Source organism: Cololabis saira, chromosome 1 (assembly GCF_033807715.1).
Source record: "Cololabis saira isolate AMF1-May2022 chromosome 1, fColSai1.1, whole genome shotgun sequence".
Classification (NCBI taxonomy): Eukaryota; Metazoa; Chordata; class Actinopteri; order Beloniformes; family Belonidae; genus Cololabis; species Cololabis saira.
This window is the reverse complement of record NC_084587.1, coordinates 29,780,254-29,798,750: the sequence shown is the minus strand read 5'-3', so window position 1 is coordinate 29,798,750 and position 18,497 is coordinate 29,780,254. Positions and strand designations below refer to the sequence as shown.

General features: G+C 38.9%; 2 protein-coding genes across 3 annotated transcripts; one reads left to right on the top strand and one right to left on the bottom strand.

Annotated features, from left to right (window-relative positions):
• Window positions 1-4,297: 4,297 nt before the first annotated feature.
• LOC133442438 (dnaJ homolog subfamily A member 3, mitochondrial-like) lies at window positions 4,298-11,706 on the top strand. Of its 2 annotated transcripts, XM_061720437.1 has the most exons (12): window positions 4,298-4,509; window positions 6,691-6,827; window positions 7,301-7,384; window positions 7,505-7,714; window positions 7,888-8,040; window positions 8,766-8,913; window positions 9,018-9,082; window positions 9,248-9,376; window positions 9,751-9,866; window positions 10,033-10,127; window positions 10,904-11,041; window positions 11,207-11,706. In XM_061720437.1, exons 1-11 carry the CDS (start codon window positions 4,302-4,304, stop codon window positions 11,026-11,028), a joined length of 1,470 nt encoding a protein of 489 aa, XP_061576421.1. In that variant the 5' UTR covers window positions 4,298-4,301; the 3' UTR covers window positions 11,029-11,041; window positions 11,207-11,706. The 2 variants fall into 2 exon arrangements, with proteins under 2 accessions (XP_061576421.1, XP_061576427.1); XM_061720443.1 differs by lacking the exon at window positions 10,904-11,041.
• A 484-nt stretch (window positions 11,707-12,190) lies between these two features.
• Window positions 12,191-15,076, bottom strand: tmem187 (transmembrane protein 187). Its single transcript, XM_061720452.1, has 2 exons — window positions 14,620-15,076; window positions 12,191-13,369 (listed from the first exon to the last, which is right to left on the bottom strand). The coding sequence occupies exons 1-2, from the start codon at window positions 15,017-15,019 to the stop codon at window positions 13,002-13,004; spliced, it is 768 nt and encodes a 255-aa protein (XP_061576436.1). The 5' UTR covers window positions 15,020-15,076; the 3' UTR covers window positions 12,191-13,001.
• Between the last annotated feature and the right edge of the window lie 3,421 nt (window positions 15,077-18,497).

Here is an 18,497-nt window from a genome sequence, read left to right as displayed (position 1 = left end):
GTTTTACTCCTTCACGTTCCTGTGTTTTGACCAGAGCTATGAAGCGGCCATGCTGGTGCTCGACAGAAACCATGACATATAGACCTCTCTTAGCATCACTCTTACAATAATTGCAACCACAGCTTCCAATGAGGACAACTATTGTGAGTTTATAAATTTAGAACGATACATTTTTTTCCTTTTGCATGAGTGCATATGTACTGTATGCCAGGGTGGAGGGGTTGGTGTCATGCTGTTTAGGTTGACATCCCAGCCTCAGACCTTAGTGACTGGCTGACATCAGACCCTCCACCTCAGTAAACAATACCCACTGTTACGAATTTTGAACAAAACAGGGTTTATTTACCGAATTTGTCCAATAAACATTCATATGCTCACACACCAGTGAATATCCCATATCCATCTGTAAAACATCATTTTTTTCAGATGTTGTAAACTGAAATATCTTCCACTGAGATAAAAAACAGTTGCGTGCAGGGATATTTACATTACTGTGTGGCAAATGTCCACTTCCTCTGGTCTGGTCTGCATTCCACAGACACACACAGCTGGGATGCTGTTTTGAAGGTCGCCTTGGATACAGCGGAGAATGAGCGAGATGGCAGAGAAGAAGGAGGGGAAGCTGAAAGGGAGCATGAGCTTCCCTTTCATCTGGTCACACACACTGACATCCATTCAACATGTTCACCTCATAAAATACCAAACATGACTTCTAATATAAAAGTCTTGAGCTTTTCTCTTCACTTGTGTCCGTCACAGCTTTTGTCTTGCCATCCACCTGTTACAATGTCATCCATTGACAGCCTATGAGCTCGGTTTAAAGTAAATATGATGAAATGGTGATTCTTCGACCCTTTCTTAGATATTTGGCTCTCTGCATAACTCATATATCCACTGGACTCTGCTTGGTTAATCTGATCATTACTGTATCTCATAAAGTTTTTCATATCATGAAATACAGAATATTTAACAATTATATATATTCTAACATAATTTAATTTTTTTTTTTAAGATCTAGATTATAATATAAAGAAACCATCCATCCACTTTCTATGACCCACTCCTTTATGTTCTGGGTTGTGGGGCTGGCGCTGTTTAATGGGCAATACCTCATACACACATGTAAAACTAAATAGAAAAATGGCAAATTCGGGGTAAAAACTGTTTATATTGTCAATAATATTTTTGGATATAAAGGAATGTTTTAATATATTTTTAAAAGGCCATTCAAACAAATTGCACCCAACTGGAACAGAAATGTGTTAGTTCGGATTTGACAGCCATTTAAGCTCTAAGCTACAAATGTGCATAAAAAAAAGCTTATTTTACGCCATAGTATTTTGTTATAATTCTGAGAGTTTAGTGTGGTTAACACAAACCTTCATAAGGCTGATTCAGCTGGAGTTTTTTTTCCCTGTTGTTCCTCTCTGTCGACACATACTTTTGCATTTTGCTTTTTGTGATAATTAGCTAGATTGTCTTTTCTTTTTTTATTAATTAATTAATTAATTAATTAATTAATTAATTAATTAATTAGCATAACATTATTAAACTGAATAGATAAGTATAGTTGTGTTAGTCTGATTGTGTTGCACATGTGCCATACCTCTGGGGAAAATGTCTCATTCATTCAAGTTATTTTGATTGAGTAAGGTGTATAAAATATGCATGACCGGCCCTTGACATCTAACTGATGCAAAGGAACAATTGTTCATACGCCACCACCCTCTCAGTGACATTTGAACTTTCACCCTTGAAAACAAAAGCCACTGCCTCCTCATACTGCAGCTGTGCTTCCCAAACTGACTGAAACTTTTTTTTTCTGGTCATGTTATTTCATCCTCATCATCATCGATAATAATAAAAAAAAAAGAAAGACGAAGTAATGAGCCCTGGTTCTCTGAAGCATAGTGACAAATGCCCCCTATAATATTTCCCGCCCTGTCCCATAGTGAGTCACCAAAACTGATTTTGAAGGGAGTGTTATAGATCCATTTTGTGTAATAATAAACTGTGTTAGGCCTGTCTACAGCAGTGTTTGCCAACTCTTTGATGCCATCTACTGTCTGCCTCTTGCAAGGAAAGTTTTATTTTTTTATCCGGAAGACAGGCAACTCTATATGCGTCTGATAAATTGTATGATATACAAATTAAGAGTCACTTCTAACTTCCAGAGTCGATTTAAGTTACAAGTACCAGTTTTTTCTGTGTGGAGGTTTGATATAATCAGTACTGGAGTTGAGGGGGGATGAGAAATAAAAACGGTCCAAATCATCCCCCCTGTAAAACTGCCATCCCCCCTTTCCATCCCTTATGTAATTTCATCAATGAATGTGGTGTTACTGCTATTTCAACATTTAGAGTCATCACCAGAAAAATAACACCAGAAAAATAACTTATTTGACAATTTTCACCTGTTTCAAGTAAATTTTCACTTGAAATAAGTAGGAAAATCTGCCAGTGGGACAAGATTTATCTTCTTATTACAAGCTTATTACAAACTTGTTCCACTGGCAGATTTTTCTACTTATTTCAAGTGAAAATCTACTTGAAACAGGTGGAAATTGTTGTTTTTTCCAGTGATGAGTCTTGTTTTAAGTGTAATGAGATTTTTTTTTAACTAAAATTAGACATTTTAACTAGAAATAAGATAAATATTCTTGTTAAGATTTTGAGTTTTTGCAGTGATCCATTTTACTTATCCTGTGAAGGACAGAATCATATTGATAAGTTCAGAAAACTGTTTTTTATTCTTGTGTTTTGATGTATTTGATGTAAGCCCAGTGGATATTTAAAGCTTACAGAAGGCTGCATTTAACTGCTGCTATGTCATTCCTGCAGTATTTCTGCAGGTGTTTTGGTCAGTGCTATTATTTGTAATATATTATATTATTTGTAATCAGCACAAATTATCCGTCCCCATATGATAAAATCCACCATCCCCCCTGATTTTTTTTTACAACTCGAGTACTGGATATAATCATGAGGACAAATGGAAGCATGTTCCAATACTGTAATAATATTACCAATTTTCTTTTTCAAGATAGTTCTGCTTCATTCCTGACTTGTGTTTCTAAAGACTGATTTATGGTTCCGCGTTACACCAACGCAGAGCCTACGGCGTAGGGGTACGCGGCGACGCACACCATACGGGGCGCGTCGCCGCGTAACCTACGCAGTAGGCTACGCCGACCCTGCGTCGATTTAACGCGGAAACATAATTCAGGCTTAACTATTACCTATAAGTGGATTTCCCCAAAGTCCATATTATTGTTATTATTATTATTATTTTTTAATTATTATTATTATTATTATTATTATTATTATTATTATTATTATTATTATTATTATTATTTTTTTTTTTTTTTATTATTTTTTTTTTTTTTAGAAACTTTATTGAAAGGTCAGACGTTACAATTAGTGAAAACACATTCAGGTGTTCCCAAGGCAGGTAGTAATGTACATGTCCAATTACAACAGTAATAATAAACAACAATTAAACAAATGTAGTATATATAATGGCATGACGTTATTAATAGAAAAGACTACAACAGCTGAGTGAATTGAGCATGACGAATAATACAGCATTAGAAATCCAGAAGGAGTAACAAGGGAACATAAAACTGACCCTAATGTGACATATTTTAAAATGCTTTAACCTAAAGTGCAACAGACTGAATAAAATAAATAATAAACAGACATAATGAAATAAAAGGAACTTATATAAATAAGTAATTAAATTAGTAAAGTGATAAAACTAGTAAGGAAAAAAAGCAGCTTTTATAGGGGGAATTCAGACTGATGTTATTCAATTCAGTAGAGAAAACTCTTTAAGAGATCATATACATTTCGTGCCTTAATTGTTGTTATACGTTTTAGAGATTTCAAATACATTTTAAATTCGTTCATAAATACACAACATTTTGGGGATGATTTTAGTATCCTATTCTTGTGGATAAAACATTTTGCCAAGCAGAGGATTACATTGCAACAGAGTTCATCATTTTTGTTTTTCAAGATCATACCAAAAGTTACATTATCTTTAGAAATAGGGGGATGGGAACGATGCAATTTTCCGTTTAATAAATCTTTGAAGATTATTCCAGAATGTTTGTATTGCATCACAAGAGAAGAAAATATGGTCCGTAGTTTCAATTATTATTATTATTATTATTATTATTATTATTATTATTATTATTATTATTATTATTATTATTATTGCGCCAGTCTCCGTTTCCTGTTTCACACCAACGCGCATGCGTACAACGGGCCGGGCAGCCGCCCCCGGTAGTGACGCAGAAATGGCGTGCTCGCCTGCCCTGCTGAGTACTCGCTGGTTAGCAGCAGCATCCCTTTCTGCTGGACCTCTCAGCAGCCGTGTTCTAGTCGCTCCTGCCGGACATGGTGGAGCTCGTAAAGCGGCAGCCTGGCAGGCGCAGCGGGCAGGGATAGCGGTCAGCCTGAGCGCCTGGACGCGCAGAAATGTCGTGACATTGGGAGGACTGTCAGGTGAGAGGGACCAGACAACTGCAGGAGACTCTTACATCAGCTTTAGTTCTGATCAATACAACGCCTTCAGTGTGTTGACATATACATGTGTTTAGTCGGTATAGCGGGTAAAAGTGCAGGGTTTATGTGGCACTTATGTAAGTCCTCCCACACTGGCCTCAGTGATGTAACTGTTTTGAAACGCACCGGTAAAAGCTGGAAAAGCCCCTTAAATCCATATTGACCTGTCCGGCTTTTGTGTGATTGATTTTACCTGTAAAAAAAGTTATTTTACACGTTTTTCACTTGATAAAATTGTAGTTGTTGATTGTTGGGGATGTCACTAAAACAGCTGGCAGCTTCCCTGTGCTCTCAGTCTCAGAGCAGACAGTAGTTTGGATCATGAGTGCTGCTAGATGATGACACCTCTGACCCCCATGAATACTCAGCTCTTTGCTTCACATCAAATCTATCAGGCAACTGCAGCTGATCCAGAACGCTGCCGCCAGAGTCCTTACAAACACCAGGAAACTGGAGCATATTATCGGTCATGAAATCGCTACACTGGCTTCCAGTGAGTCAAAGGATAGAGTAGGGCTGTTCGATTTTGCCCAAAAATAAAATCTCGATTTTTTTCTCTCAAAATCCGATTTTCGATTAAGATTACGATTATTTTGTGAATTGACAAAAGCCAAAGAAATGATTTCAAATATGCTGTTTTTTTATTGAACATTTGCCCCATTGGGCTTTAAGTGCAAACGTTGCTCTTATTAAACCAAAAATGAATGAATAAAGTGCAAAACTCTGTAAAATAAGTTGAAAAAAAGTTTTAAAAAATATAATAAAATATAAAGTTTAATCTCTGAAAAAAAAAATCAGCACTTGCAAACATATAGTTAGTTATATTTCCAATAGACATTTTCTAATTAAACTAAACTGGGTCTTTGCATGCTAAATAATAATGCAACCCATGAAGGAGGTAGAGGTGTGTAATGTCAGTCATTACATTTGCTGTTCACATTTGCAAGTTTTTTGCAAGGAACACGAGCCGGTCTACCGCATTAGGCTTGAGGGATGCCCGGTGGCAACGCCCCCTCCTACACTAAAGGGCATCTCCGATGGGGCACTTGTCGCAGGTATTGAGTGGTATTTCCATCAATCATTAATATGGTATCAATCATTAATAAGTGTGCAGACAAGGTAAAAAAAAAAAAAAAAAAAAAAAAAAGTGAAAAATCGATTTTACTATTTTCACGTTTTAACATCGTTCTAATTACATAATCGCGATTACGATTTAAAATCGATTAATCGAACAGCCCTAGGATAGAGTTTAAAATCTTACTGCTGGTCTACAAAGCACTGAATGGTCTTGGACCAAAATACATGCTTGATCTGTTAGTTCCTATGAAGCTCCCAGACCCCTGAGGTTCATCTGGATCTGGTTTGTTGTGGTTCCCAAGAACCAGAACCAAGCAAGGTGAGGCAGCGTTCAGTTATTCTGCTCCTCACCGGTGGAACAAACTTCCTGTAGACCTGAGGTCTGCTGCAACTGTCAGCTCCTTTAAATCAGGCCTAAAAACATTAGTTTACTCAAGCGTACTCTTAAATTAAATACTTACCTGCTGTACTGTACTGCCCTTACTTTTTAATAACTTGTGCTTTTTATTATTTTACCTCTTTTCAGGCAGCAGTCTTTTTTCTGATCGGCAACTTCGCAAAACATACTATGTATATCAGTTCCCGTTGATCCCAATATAATCTGACAAGGCCAGTGCAGCTTTAGGTTTAGGATCCAGATGATGGAATTGGTCTTTACTTGACGTGAAGATTTCATGGATTGATGGGGGGGGGGAAGAAAAAAAAAACATCCAGCTTTTAACAAAACAGGAAGTGATTTGTTCAATGCTGCTGTCTCAACAGTGACATATTACAGGTGAAAATCCCAGGATGTCACTGGTTTCAGAATTGTCTGATGGCTGTATGTGTAAACAGTCATGACAGACTGACTATCCTCAACTTTTTTCTTAATTTTTGTTGATTTGGATATATATATAACCCCCCCAGACTTCGATATTTGAAAAGCTTTCATGAGAAAATATTTGCCATATTTACAAAACAGAGAAAAAATATTGTTAGCCTGTTTTTAAAACCATTTATTTTATTTATTTATTTATTTATTTGTTGTTCTTTTTCTCTTTACAGGAGTGAGGTGTCCCCATGGAGCTGGTTGCCGCTTCTTCCACTCCAGCTCCAGACTGGCAAACAAAGAGAACTTTTATGAAGTTTTGGGTATTTCTCGCACTGCCACTCAGAAGGACATCAAAAAGGCTTATTATCAGGTGTTTAACATCTTCTGCCCTTATTTTTTTTTCATTTGAGAAAGGAGGAAAAAAAAACTCAGTGTTTGACTAATAAATGCACTTCTTTATTCATAGACTGAATGGTAATAATTGTTTTACTGTAAAAAGGAGCTGGAGCTGAAAAAAATACAGTAACATACAAAACAATAGAAAGTCATGGCACAATATATGACACAGAGGTAAAAGAATGACAAATAAAAAAAAAATAATAATAATAATAATAATAATGTACTAACTGTAATTAGATGTTAAGCCAACATTAGGTTTTTAGATTAAACCCAATTTTCTAATCTAAATCTTAATCCAGTTCCAAAAAAAAAAACAACCCAAAAACCCCCCAAAAATGACCAAGTACAGCAGAAAAAACATCAGCATCATTAAATTATTATATACATTTTTTACCCTCTGTCTTTTCTCACATCTTCCTTGGGTTTTTTTCCATCCATCCCCAGCTGGCAAAGAAGTACCACCCAGACACCAACCCAAATGACCCAGAGGCCAAAGAGAAGTTTGCCAAACTGGCTGAAGCCTATGAGGTCCGCACATACATCAGTTATCTTTCCAGTTGTACAGAGATGCCATAAAATATTCTTTTTAACTTATTTTGCCCAACCTTAAGCTTTGGCCTTAAACAGTTTTTTTTGTTTTCCATGTAGGTGTTGGGTGATGAGGTGAAGCGGAAACAGTATGATACATACGGAGCATCAGGCTTTGACCCGAACCGTGCTGCAGGTGGCCAGCAGCAGTACTACAGGGCAGGAAGTTCCAGCATTAACCCTGAGGAGCTTTTCAGGAAGATCTTTGGAGAGTTTTCTGGAGGCATGGGCTTTGGAGACATCCACAACATGTTTGACCAAAGACCTGAGGTAACTTTTACCAATAACCATCATTAGATCACACAGTAAGTTATCAACTTCAAACCACAAATATGTGTAGAGAGTTCAACTTTTGTTTTTTTTTAACCAAAAATTACTATAGAAAATGATTGTAATCTGATTGCCACATTGCGTGATGATAACAATAAATCTGTTTTTCACAGTATGTGATGGAGCTCACCTTTGCCGAGGCAGCAAAGGGAGCAAATAAGGAATTAAGTGTTAATATTGATGACGTCTGTTCAAGATGTGATGGAAAAGGCAATGAGCCAGGCACCAGGGTGTCTCAGTGTCACTACTGCAACGGTACAGGCATGGTGAGTTTCAGACCCACAAGTTTGCTGCAGGGCCATCTTGACAGCTTTTTTTAAGCTTGCACTTTTTCTGTCTCAGATCTCATCTCTAAAATTTTTCAATCTTAAATAGGGATGGGAATTGATAAGATTTTTACGATTCCAATTCCATTTTGGATTCTGCTTAACAATTCGGTTCTTTATCGCTACCCTTATTGATTCTCATTTGGAAAAAAAGGACAATAATGAGGCAAATGGCACTAATATGATAGGCAGTGTTCATTATTTAATTAGTTTCCTGAAGTGTTATTAGCTAAGGACATGCTAACATTGCTGATGCTGGGTTGAGAATTACTGACAATAGTCGGGAGTGGATCGAAAACGCGACATTCATTCATTGTTATTGCATGCCGTGTGTGCAAATGTGTTTGCATGTTGGTAGTATTTTCTCCCTTAGAAGAAATATTCACTTGGCGAGTATAGCAAGTTGCCCAGTTGTCGTCTTTTTTACTGAAATGTAACCAGACTTTCGGGCGTTTGTATCGCTTGGCCACCATATTTTCTATTGACTGCTGGCTTACGCAACGTGCGTGATGACGTCATTCGTGTCCACTGGAATTGAATTTGCAATAATTCCAAAGGAATTGAAACACTAGGAACCGGTTCTGAACAAGAACCGGTTCTCGATTCCCATCCCTACTCTTAACCATCCTGCTTAAGAACATTTTCATATGTCTCGTCTCCTACAGGAGACCATCAACACAGGTCCTTTCATGATGCGCACCACGTGTCGACGATGTAGCGGCAAAGGCTCCATCATAAACACACCCTGTGCTCTGTGCCAAGGTTCAGGCCAGATCAAGAAGAGACAGACGGTCACTGTACCTGTGCCGGCTGGTCAGTTTTCATTCTTAAATCTCGCAGGGATGTTGAAAATTGGGGGGGGGGGGCAGGCAGGTTGAAGATGTTAAATATTTCCATTCTTTAATGTTTTCTTGCAGGAGTGGAAAATGGTCAGACGGTGCGCATGGCAGTAGGGACAAAAGAAGTCCTAATCACATTTAGGGTAAGTTTTAAAAGAAATAAAAGGAAAAAAAAATCGATCGAGCGATCCCCAGCCCCATCTCTTGTCAAAGCGTCATCTGGCAGGACACCAGCTTTTTTTTAAGTTAGAACAGTCTTAAATGGAGTATCGTTTATGGTTCTGACATCTTATTTTGGAAATGTTCAGGTCCAGAATAGCCCAGTGTTCAGACGGACTGGAGCAGACATCCACTCGGATGCTTTTATTTCCATAGCCCAGGCCGTCCTGGGAGGCACAGCCACATCACAGGGCCTCCATGACCCCATCAATATCCTGGTAAGTGGCCGGGTCAGATCTCACACATGGTGGTATTTAAATAAATACATCCACAAAGTTTTCATACATTAACACAATATCCAGTTTATTTGAAGATGCTGAACATTCATTTTGAAGTGATATCTTAAGTTAGTTTTTTTTTAATTATGACATTATTTTATTTTTATCTTCTTCTAGATAATAGTAAATCACAAAAGTGAATGCTGTTTTCCATATTTATAGTATATTTAGTCCAACTCTTGTCGTCGTGTAGTTTTTAATGTCATAGAAGTACCTTTTTATAACTTTTTAATCTCACGTGAATTTAATAACTCGAAGTTTTATCGTCGGATGTCTTTAGCAGTAGTTTCAAACTGTGTCTTGGGTTTTTTCAGATTCCCTCGGGTTGCCAGGCTGATGAGGTGATCCGGCTGCAGGGTAAAGGCATTCGGAGAATGAACAGCTACAATTACGGAGACCATTACATCCACATCAAAATCAAAGTGCCCAAGTAAGAGACACACACACTGATGTTCTGGTTGCTTATACTCTTATAGACTTATCGTAGGGAAGCTGGAAAACGGTACCGAACGTTTAATTATTCACACATGCAGAAAACTGTCAGTTACATAACTAAATATGTGTTTTACTGTTATGTGTGTTTTCTACTTGTGAAGGAAGTTGACGGCAAGGCAGCGCTCTTTGTTGCTGAGTTACGCGGAAGAGGAGACGGGCATCCAGGGTACCGTCAATGGTGTCAGTCCTTCAGCAGGTCAGGACTTGAGTACAACGACACATTCAACAAAAACTACTCCCAGATACTCTGATCCACACGTATTTAAAGTATTCTTCTTTGGCCAACAGGCTTGTTATGGCTGGAAATTATTGACCTGTTACACTTCTTTATCATTTAAAATAACATATCGGAAATATTTTATTCTTTTCTCTTGTAAATCACTGTCAAAACCCTTGTGATTTGATTACCAGGAAACTGTTTGTTTTTCAAACAGATAGTTGAAAAAAACAGCCAGAAGAATCTTCTTGGTCAAATAAAGATTTACTTTAACGCAAATGTTTATATTGCTATGAGTCATTTTGGCTTGCAAGCATCCCAAAGGAGTTTTTGCCGTTTTTAACTCGGTGGGTCGTCCTTCATGTTGGCCTGAAGGTTGAGTTGCTTTCCTGACACTGGTCTCTTACTCTTAACCCTCCCGTTTTGTCTTCCATTATTAATTACTTGAGTCCACTGTAGCTCTGTGTGCTGGTTTCATTGCTGAAGTGAAACATAGTACTGTAAAGCGATGTAAAGTCGTGTCAAATGGCCAGGATGGAAGTCCAAAGCTACTTTGACTGGTTTTTTGTCAGTAGTAGACATGGGAGACAATGACAGCTATACGCCGATTCCTAAAAGTAATCAAATAATCACTCTAAATTGAACAGAAACGGATATTTTAGGATTTAAAAATATATTGTGATGCTTTAACCATAGATGCACACGATCGGTCCCTCAGCACTAGCATAATAAAACAAATGCATGTGTTTGTCCAGGAGGGGGCAGCAGCAGGTCAGACTCTGGTGCAAAGTCCACAACATCAGAGGAGGAGAGGCAGGATAAGCAGCAGCAGAAGGAGGAGGGAGGCTTCTTTTCCAAACTAAAGAAAATGTTTAGTTAACACTCCACTGCAGGTCAGATTTGGAAACCACTGCAGGTCAGATTTGGAAACATCTAACTTCTTTCCTGACAGACTTTTTATTTGAATTTAGCCTGATTTTAAAAACAAGTACAGTGTAACGTTTTTATTTGCATGGTGGATGTTTTTTTCTTTTTAAATCTCTGTTCCTTGTTTGCAGTGAAAACAAAAAACAAGAAGGTAAAAGGGGGAAGACAAATCCACTGACTGAACCGTCATGCTTCCTGCATGGGAAGTTGAGCGGGGAAAGGAGGAAAAAGGCTGAGTGGTTTTTGTGTGGGCACAGTTACATCTTAGAGCCGAGGCTGGAAGCGGGTCACGTATGTGCCAAGTTCATCCACACGCGTAATGACTCATCCCCATGGAGACGTGCCTGGTCTAGAAACTGAAGGTCAGTCCAAAAAGAAGCAAGATGGCAACTACTGCGAGCTGTTGTGGTGCAAGTCGGCTCCCAGATAAGAGTGCTCCCTAAAGCGGATTCTCACAGATACGCAGTCTTTCAGGATCATGGAGTACGAGCAGAAAATGTGTACGTCTTGAGAGTAAACCAAGAAATGGAAACTGCTTATAATTGTGGATAAGAATAAACTATTTTAGTTGAAGTAGATAAGTGTGAGTTTCACAATTTTTTTTTTAAGTGTATGTTGGCAATAATTGTATTAACCCTTTAACGCCTGACATATGAAATAACACATAAAGAAATACATGTTTGTTATTTGAAGTGTTAATATACGCTGAAACTAAAAAAACAATTTTGAGTTTCAAAATAATTATTTTTCCTATCATGAATAGGTAAGTTTGTGTCTTATTTAGATTAAAAAAAAAAAAATTTTTTAGTCTGTACAAACTTTTCTTTCCCTCCCTTTTCTTGGTTATGGGGTTGGTTCAGAGGTCTCAAAAATTCATGTATCAAATATGATACATCCGGCATTATAGGGTTAAAAAAGTGGCTTATTTGGCATACTTTCTGTTGGTGGAATTGTCCAATTGTTTTTTTGTGATTAAATCACTAATATCGGCATATATTTCAATTTCCCCAACTGATTGGGACTGTTTTTACAGAAAAACCCAAACGACTCATTATTGCAACTCACTCTGATTCGTACATGTTTTGACAAGAAGCAAATGAAACTGGTGCGTTTGGCAAAGGCAACATTAGTCATTTAATTTTTAACTTTTTGGAGTCATCTACCGTATTAACCAATATCGCAGTGAGAGAAAGTTTGATGAGGGTCTATGTAAATTTTTGTTTTTAACGTTCACTCATTTATTGGACCATTGATAAGCTCAGAATAAAGACAGTGCAAACTGTCTTCAAGAGCTATCTGGTATAATTTAGCACCGGAACTGGACATGTACTGATAGTGACATTTCCAATATGTCATTGTCAACATATCTTGTGCAAATACTTATAATAGTGCAAAGGTAAATGGTAATGTTATCCATGTTTTGGACCAAAACACTGGGCTATTCTGAAATGGCCTTCTATCAGCCAACACTGGAAAATGCTGAAACATTCAGCCTGGAGAAACCCTTCAAACCTGAGACAGCAAATGAGACTGTTGTAGATAAGTAACATTTGTGAACCAGCCACAATTTCAAGAGTAAACTAAAGACACAGCATGTGACGTTTTATTTGAATAGTTTTGATATACCTGCCTCATGCAAAATAATAATCATTTTATTTTTAGCAGTTTTCTGGGTTAATATGGGTCCTTCTGTTGCAGATATAATCAAACGTATATGAGATTTAGTCACTGAGCTGCTGCTAGTTAAATGAAAAAGTCTCAACTGTTCATCAGAGCATCGTCTGAAGCCTGATTTATGGTTCTGCGTTACACCAACGCAAAACCTACGGCGTGTGGTACGCGGCGACACGCACCGTACGGTCCTGACGCCGCGTACCCTACGCCGTAGGTTCTGTGTTGGCGTAACGCGGAACCATAATTCATGCTTCACTCCTGTTGTGCAGCAGTCTTCCTGCGTGTCAGTGTGGTCAGGAAACAGAAGCTGAAGTGGAACTGCAGCACGTCACACACTTTGGACCAGAAGTGTCCCGTGAGTCTCTGGAAGAGCCAGAACCGAGCCAGCCAGTGGTCCAGCAGCTTCAGCGCCACGAACCCCGCGCAGGCCAGCGTGGCCAGCAGCAGGTACCTGCCCGTGCTGCGGTCCCCACGGCTCAGCTGCGCGCGCAGCCCCTTGTACACCGCCGCGGTCACGTGACAGACCAGCGCCAGGTCGAAGCCGCGCTCGTGCAGGAGCGCCAGGAAGTAGCTGCTGACGGAGAACAGCTCGAGCGCGGCCGCGCGCTGGGGGCGCTGCTCTATAATGAGACAGACATGTTTGACATGAAACAGACATGTTTGAGTGACAAGTGTCTACACCAACGTCTACAGCACCCGACTTTGTCCAAAATGGTCTCGTTTGTTTGTGCTGCGTTAAGCCTGAATTATGGTTCCGCGTTAAATCGACGCAGAGCCTACAGCTTGAGTTATGGTTCTGCGTCAAAACGACGCCATGCCTACGACGTGTACCACACGTCGTCACTGACGCCGTCACTGACGTGCACCTCCCGAAAATTGTAACTACGCGTTGAGGCGACGCAGACCACACGCAGACTGAGAGGGCTGTGATTGGTTCACATTTCCGGTTTCCGGTTTGAAGCAGTTGTGAACTTTCAGCGCTCTTTTCTTCGTGTATGTGTGATTTTTTTTTTTTTTGTTTTGTTTTGTTTTTTTGCACAATAGTTGTCCTTATCTGTTTGATTCACTGTGACCGACAAAAGTCGGATAAACCATTCAGGAAAAGATCGCGAATTAGCGGTCACGGGGGGTACTGCACCGCGGCGAAATGGAGTGACGGAGAAGTCCAAAGGGTTCACGACGGCGTAGGCTCTGCGTTGGTTTGATGCAGAACCATAATTCAGGCTTACGGCGTACCCTACGGCGTAGGCTCTGCGTTGGTGTAACGTGGAACCATAAATCAGCCCTTAGTGCACAAGTGTCTGACTCTGGGCTGACCAATAGGGAAGCATCCGCCCACTGCGGGATGTTTGTGTCAAAATGATTAAAAAAAAAAAAAAAAAGACTTCAAAACTTTTTTCAATTCAATCAAAAAAAAAAACAACTTCAAATCGAAAAAAATATTTTCAATCCAAAAAAGTGTTCAAATGCAATTTTTTGGGTCTCAAATATTTCTTTGCATTCAAACAACTTCTTTTTTGATTAAATGATAAAGACTTCAATCATTTGAACACTGTTTTTCTTCGATTGGAAATGTTTTCTTTGATAGAAGTGAAGTTTTCTTTTGTTTGAAGCAATTTTTTTGATTGAAGTCCTACCCATAATATGGCCCAAACAAAAGAAAACTTCACTTCTATCAAAGAAAACATTTCCAATCGAAGAAAAACAGTGTTTAAATGCATTTTTTTGAGTCTCAAATATTTTTTTGCATTCAAATTTTCTTTTTTCTTTGATTGAAATCATTTTTTTTTTTTTTTTTTTTAAATTGGAAATATATTTTTTGATTGAAGCAATCTTTTTTTTTTATTGAATAATTAAGACACAGATCTACCTCCATACTCTATGAAGTCGATCCAGGCGGGAACCCAGGCGAAGATCGGCAGGGTGACCCACTGGTCGAGCACGGCGGGAGCGCGCCGCAGCGTGGCCAGGCGCGCCCACTGCACCGGGCCGTAGAAGAGCGCCATGAGGGCGAACACCTCCCTCATGTAGCGGCTGTCGGTCCCCTCCACGTCCCCGGGCCGGAGCAGCCAGTACAAGCCCAGGAAGATGTAACCCAGGTTCACCACGCAGTTGAACGGCATCGCCAGGAAAGCGGGCATGTAGTCGAGCGGTTTCTCTGCGTAATGTTCATAAGTCACGTCCACCTGAACATCCCTGAACAGATCCGTGTTCGCTACGGCAACGCAGAGAAGGAAAGGTACTAATACGTGAAGCAGAGCCCGCATCATCTTTAGTTTTTAGTTCAGTTTCTCAACTAAGATCAAAAGTCAAAAGCTGTACTTTGTTCCGGGTTCTACAATCACATGGTTTTGGATTGAAGGCTTGGATTGGCCACATGGCTCTAGGGCCGCCGTTATCAGGTCAGTCAACAAATAACGTAATATTTTTTAATTTTTTTGTATTTTTGTACATGTAAAAAAACAACACTTCAAGAGAAGTTAAGCAAAAAAAACAAAGAATGTCATCCTTTAGCACTTAATATCTTAATTTGCATGTGCAAAAAAGGAGTAGGAAGAAGTGTAAACTTATTTAATCCTACTACCCCCATCACTAATCATTTAACCCGTCTTTATAAATACTCACACACTGTACTCACACTGCTAAATAACAGTATTATTATTATTATTATTATTATTATATACTGTAATTATACTCACATAGCCTACATACATACATACACACACACACACACACACACACACACACACACACACACACACACACACACACACACACACATATAGTTGAATATTTCTATATATTTGTATACACATGCCCACGTAAATATTTTTATAAATATACTTATTTACACTAGGCTATACTGTCTCTATTAACTGCATCTGCTCTATATCTATGTATATATCTCACAAACACACACACACACACACACATGTGTATATATATATATATATATATATATATATATATATATATACATACATACATACATACATACATACATACATACAGTACAGACCAAAAGTTTGGACACACCTCATTCAAACAAATGTTTGGTCTGTACTGTATGTGTATATACCGGTGTGTATATATATATATGACATACATACACTCACTGGCTACTTTATTACGTACACCTGGCCAACTGCTCGTTAATGCACATTTCTAATCAGTCTAATCACATTGCAGCATCTCAATGCATTTAGGCATGTAGACATGGTAAAGACGATCTGCTGCAGTTCAAACCGAGGATCAGAATGGGGAAGAAAGGTGATTTAAGTGACTTTTGAACGTGGCATGGTTGTTGGTGCCAGCTGGTCTGAGTATTTCAGAAACTGCTGATCTACTGGGATTTTCACACACAACCATCTCTAGGGTTTACAGAGACTGGTCCAAAAAGAAAATATCCTGTGAGTCGCAGTTCTGTGGGTGCAGATGCCTTGCTGAGGTCAGAGGAAAATGGCCCGACTGGTTGGAGCTGATAGAAAGGCAGCAGTAACTCAAATAACCACTCGTTAAAACTGAGCTATGCAAAAGAGCATGTGTAAACACACAAGACGTTGAACCTTGGGGCAGATGGGCTACAGCAGCACAAGACCACACCGGGTGCCACTCCTGTCAGCTAAGGACAGGAAACTGAGGCTACAATTCACACAGGCTCACCAAAATTGGACAAGAGAAGATTGGAAAAACGTTTCCTGGTCTGATGAGTCTCAATTTCTGCTGCTACATTTGGATGGTAGGGTCAGAATTTGGTGTCAACAACATGAAAGCATGGCTCCATCCTGCCTTGTGGTTCAGGTGTGGGGGATATTTTCCTGGCACACTTTGGGCCCACTAGTACCAATTGGGCATCGTGTAACGCCACAGCCTACCTTGTTGCTGACTATGTCCATCCCTTTATCACCACAGTGTACCATCTTCTGATGGCTACTTCCAGTAGGATAATGCGCACTGTCATAAAGCATGAATCATCTCAGACTGGTTTCTTGAAAATGACAGTGAGTTCACTACTCAAATGGCCTCCACAGTCACCAGATCTCAATCCAATAGAGCACCTTCGGGATGTGGTGGAACGGGAGATTTGCATCATGGATGTGCAGCCGACAAATCTGCAGCAATTGCGTGATGCTATCATGTTAATATGGACCAAACTGTCTGAGGAATGTTTCCAGCACCTCGTTGAATCTATGCCACGAGGGATTGAGTCAGTCCTGAAGGCAAAAGGAGGTCCAATCCGGTACTAGCAAGGTGTACCTAATAAAGTGGCCGGTGAGTTTATATATATTGATAATAGACATAAGGAAAGGAAACAACCGATACAGCAATGAGACATCCCCACAATAAATTAGTCAATATGGCCTTGAATGTACAGAACATCTATTAAAAAAGTGCAAATAAGTTAACACAAATCTGTAATTTGAAGATTTTTTTGGAGCCCATTCCCAGAATTTAAAACCTTTTGAAGATAAATCTTGAAAACGTATTCGTTCATGGTGGATAGATAAGCCAGTGTGTATTTTTGTTAAATTGTATTACCAAAATCCAACACTAGATGGCAGTATTTGTTGAGGAAAGATTATTTGCCCACCTTCACTCCTACATACACTCTCCAATTTCTTTTTTGGGAGGGATACACAAACTCAAGCTCTCTGTTTGATGTGTTCAGCCACCCATTATAATGTCTTTGACTTTGAGCAGAAGCTTTTGCGAGGGTCATCGGGAACATTGGCCTCAGATCGGGTTTTTCCAAACACACTTAGGTTCAAAGTGGGTCAGTCGGCCTAAACTGGACTTCTGGTGCTTCCCAGGGGAAATTCATGATGTAATTTGAAACCAGTGATACTCAGAGGATTGGCCAGTGGCCATGTTTTGAATATGTGACCATAATAATAATTTTTTATTTTTTTTTGTCCTTAATATTTGTTTTGTAGGAATGTTTTTGCCATCCTCTGATTTATCCAAACAGATTAGATTGGCACAGTGCGCATTAATACAAATTACAAATACAAATTGTGCATTGTTAACTTACCTAAAACACAATCATGCAAAAGAGGAAGATCTTTGGCAACTGATTTTCTCAGAAAGAGATGACATCAGTCATTTATAAAGAAAGACAGTACAGTGAGAATGTTCCTTCTTAGTGTCAGAACATATAAGTTGAAAAGTCATGCTATTCTTATGTTTATTAGAAAAAAATATAAAAAGACCTGGAATGTCTAAGTCAAATTCATTAATTATAACTGCTCAAAACCCTTTTTCAGTTTTTCAAGTTTTGTTTATCATTTTTATGTTTGTATGTATGCATATATACATGCACGTATCTGTTTGTCTTTGACTGGGTGTGTTCCAGTCATAAGGATGAACACATAAAAGTGCATCAGCTCAAACCAAAAAGCAGCCTCAGTGTTTCAGCTCATGAACATAGACGTTATATGTTAATTCATACTTTGTATTGATGATCAAGAGGAGACACATGTACAGATGGAGCAAGGTATGTTTGTTGTTTTCCTTAACAGCCTTTGGAAACTAAAAGGTGTGCGCCAGCCAGCTATTATCTGGTCATCTGCTGCCAGGAAAACAGAACTACCTCCAGGTGCTTATTTTCTTCAAAAAGTCATATTTGAAAGATCTTTTAAAAACACCATATCAGCACAACTTGCACAATGACACACATACATAGTTAGCCCTGCAATTTGATCAAAATAATTGCAATCAAAACAAGAAAAAAAGAGAAATAAATCAGAA

Bases quoted from the DNA above. Each gene is read 5' to 3' on its own strand.
- LOC133442438 (XM_061720437.1), top strand. From the start codon at position 4,302: ATGGCGTGCTCGCCTGCCCTGCTGAGTACTCGCTGGTTAGCAGCAGCA. The intron at 9,377-9,750 runs GTAAGTGGCCGG...GGGTTTTTTCAG, and splicing joins ATGACCCCATCAATATCCTG to ATTCCCTCGGGTTGCCAGGC. The intron at 10,128-10,903 runs GTCAGGACTTGA...GTGTTTGTCCAG, and splicing joins TGGTGTCAGTCCTTCAGCAG to GAGGGGGCAGCAGCAGGTCA.
- tmem187 (XM_061720452.1), bottom strand. From the start codon at position 15,019: ATGATGCGGGCTCTGCTTCACGTATTAGTACCTTTCCTTCTCTGCGTT. The intron at 13,370-14,619 runs GTAGATCTGTGT...GTCTCATTATAG, and splicing joins CGACTTCATAGAGTATGGAG to AGCAGCGCCCCCAGCGCGCG.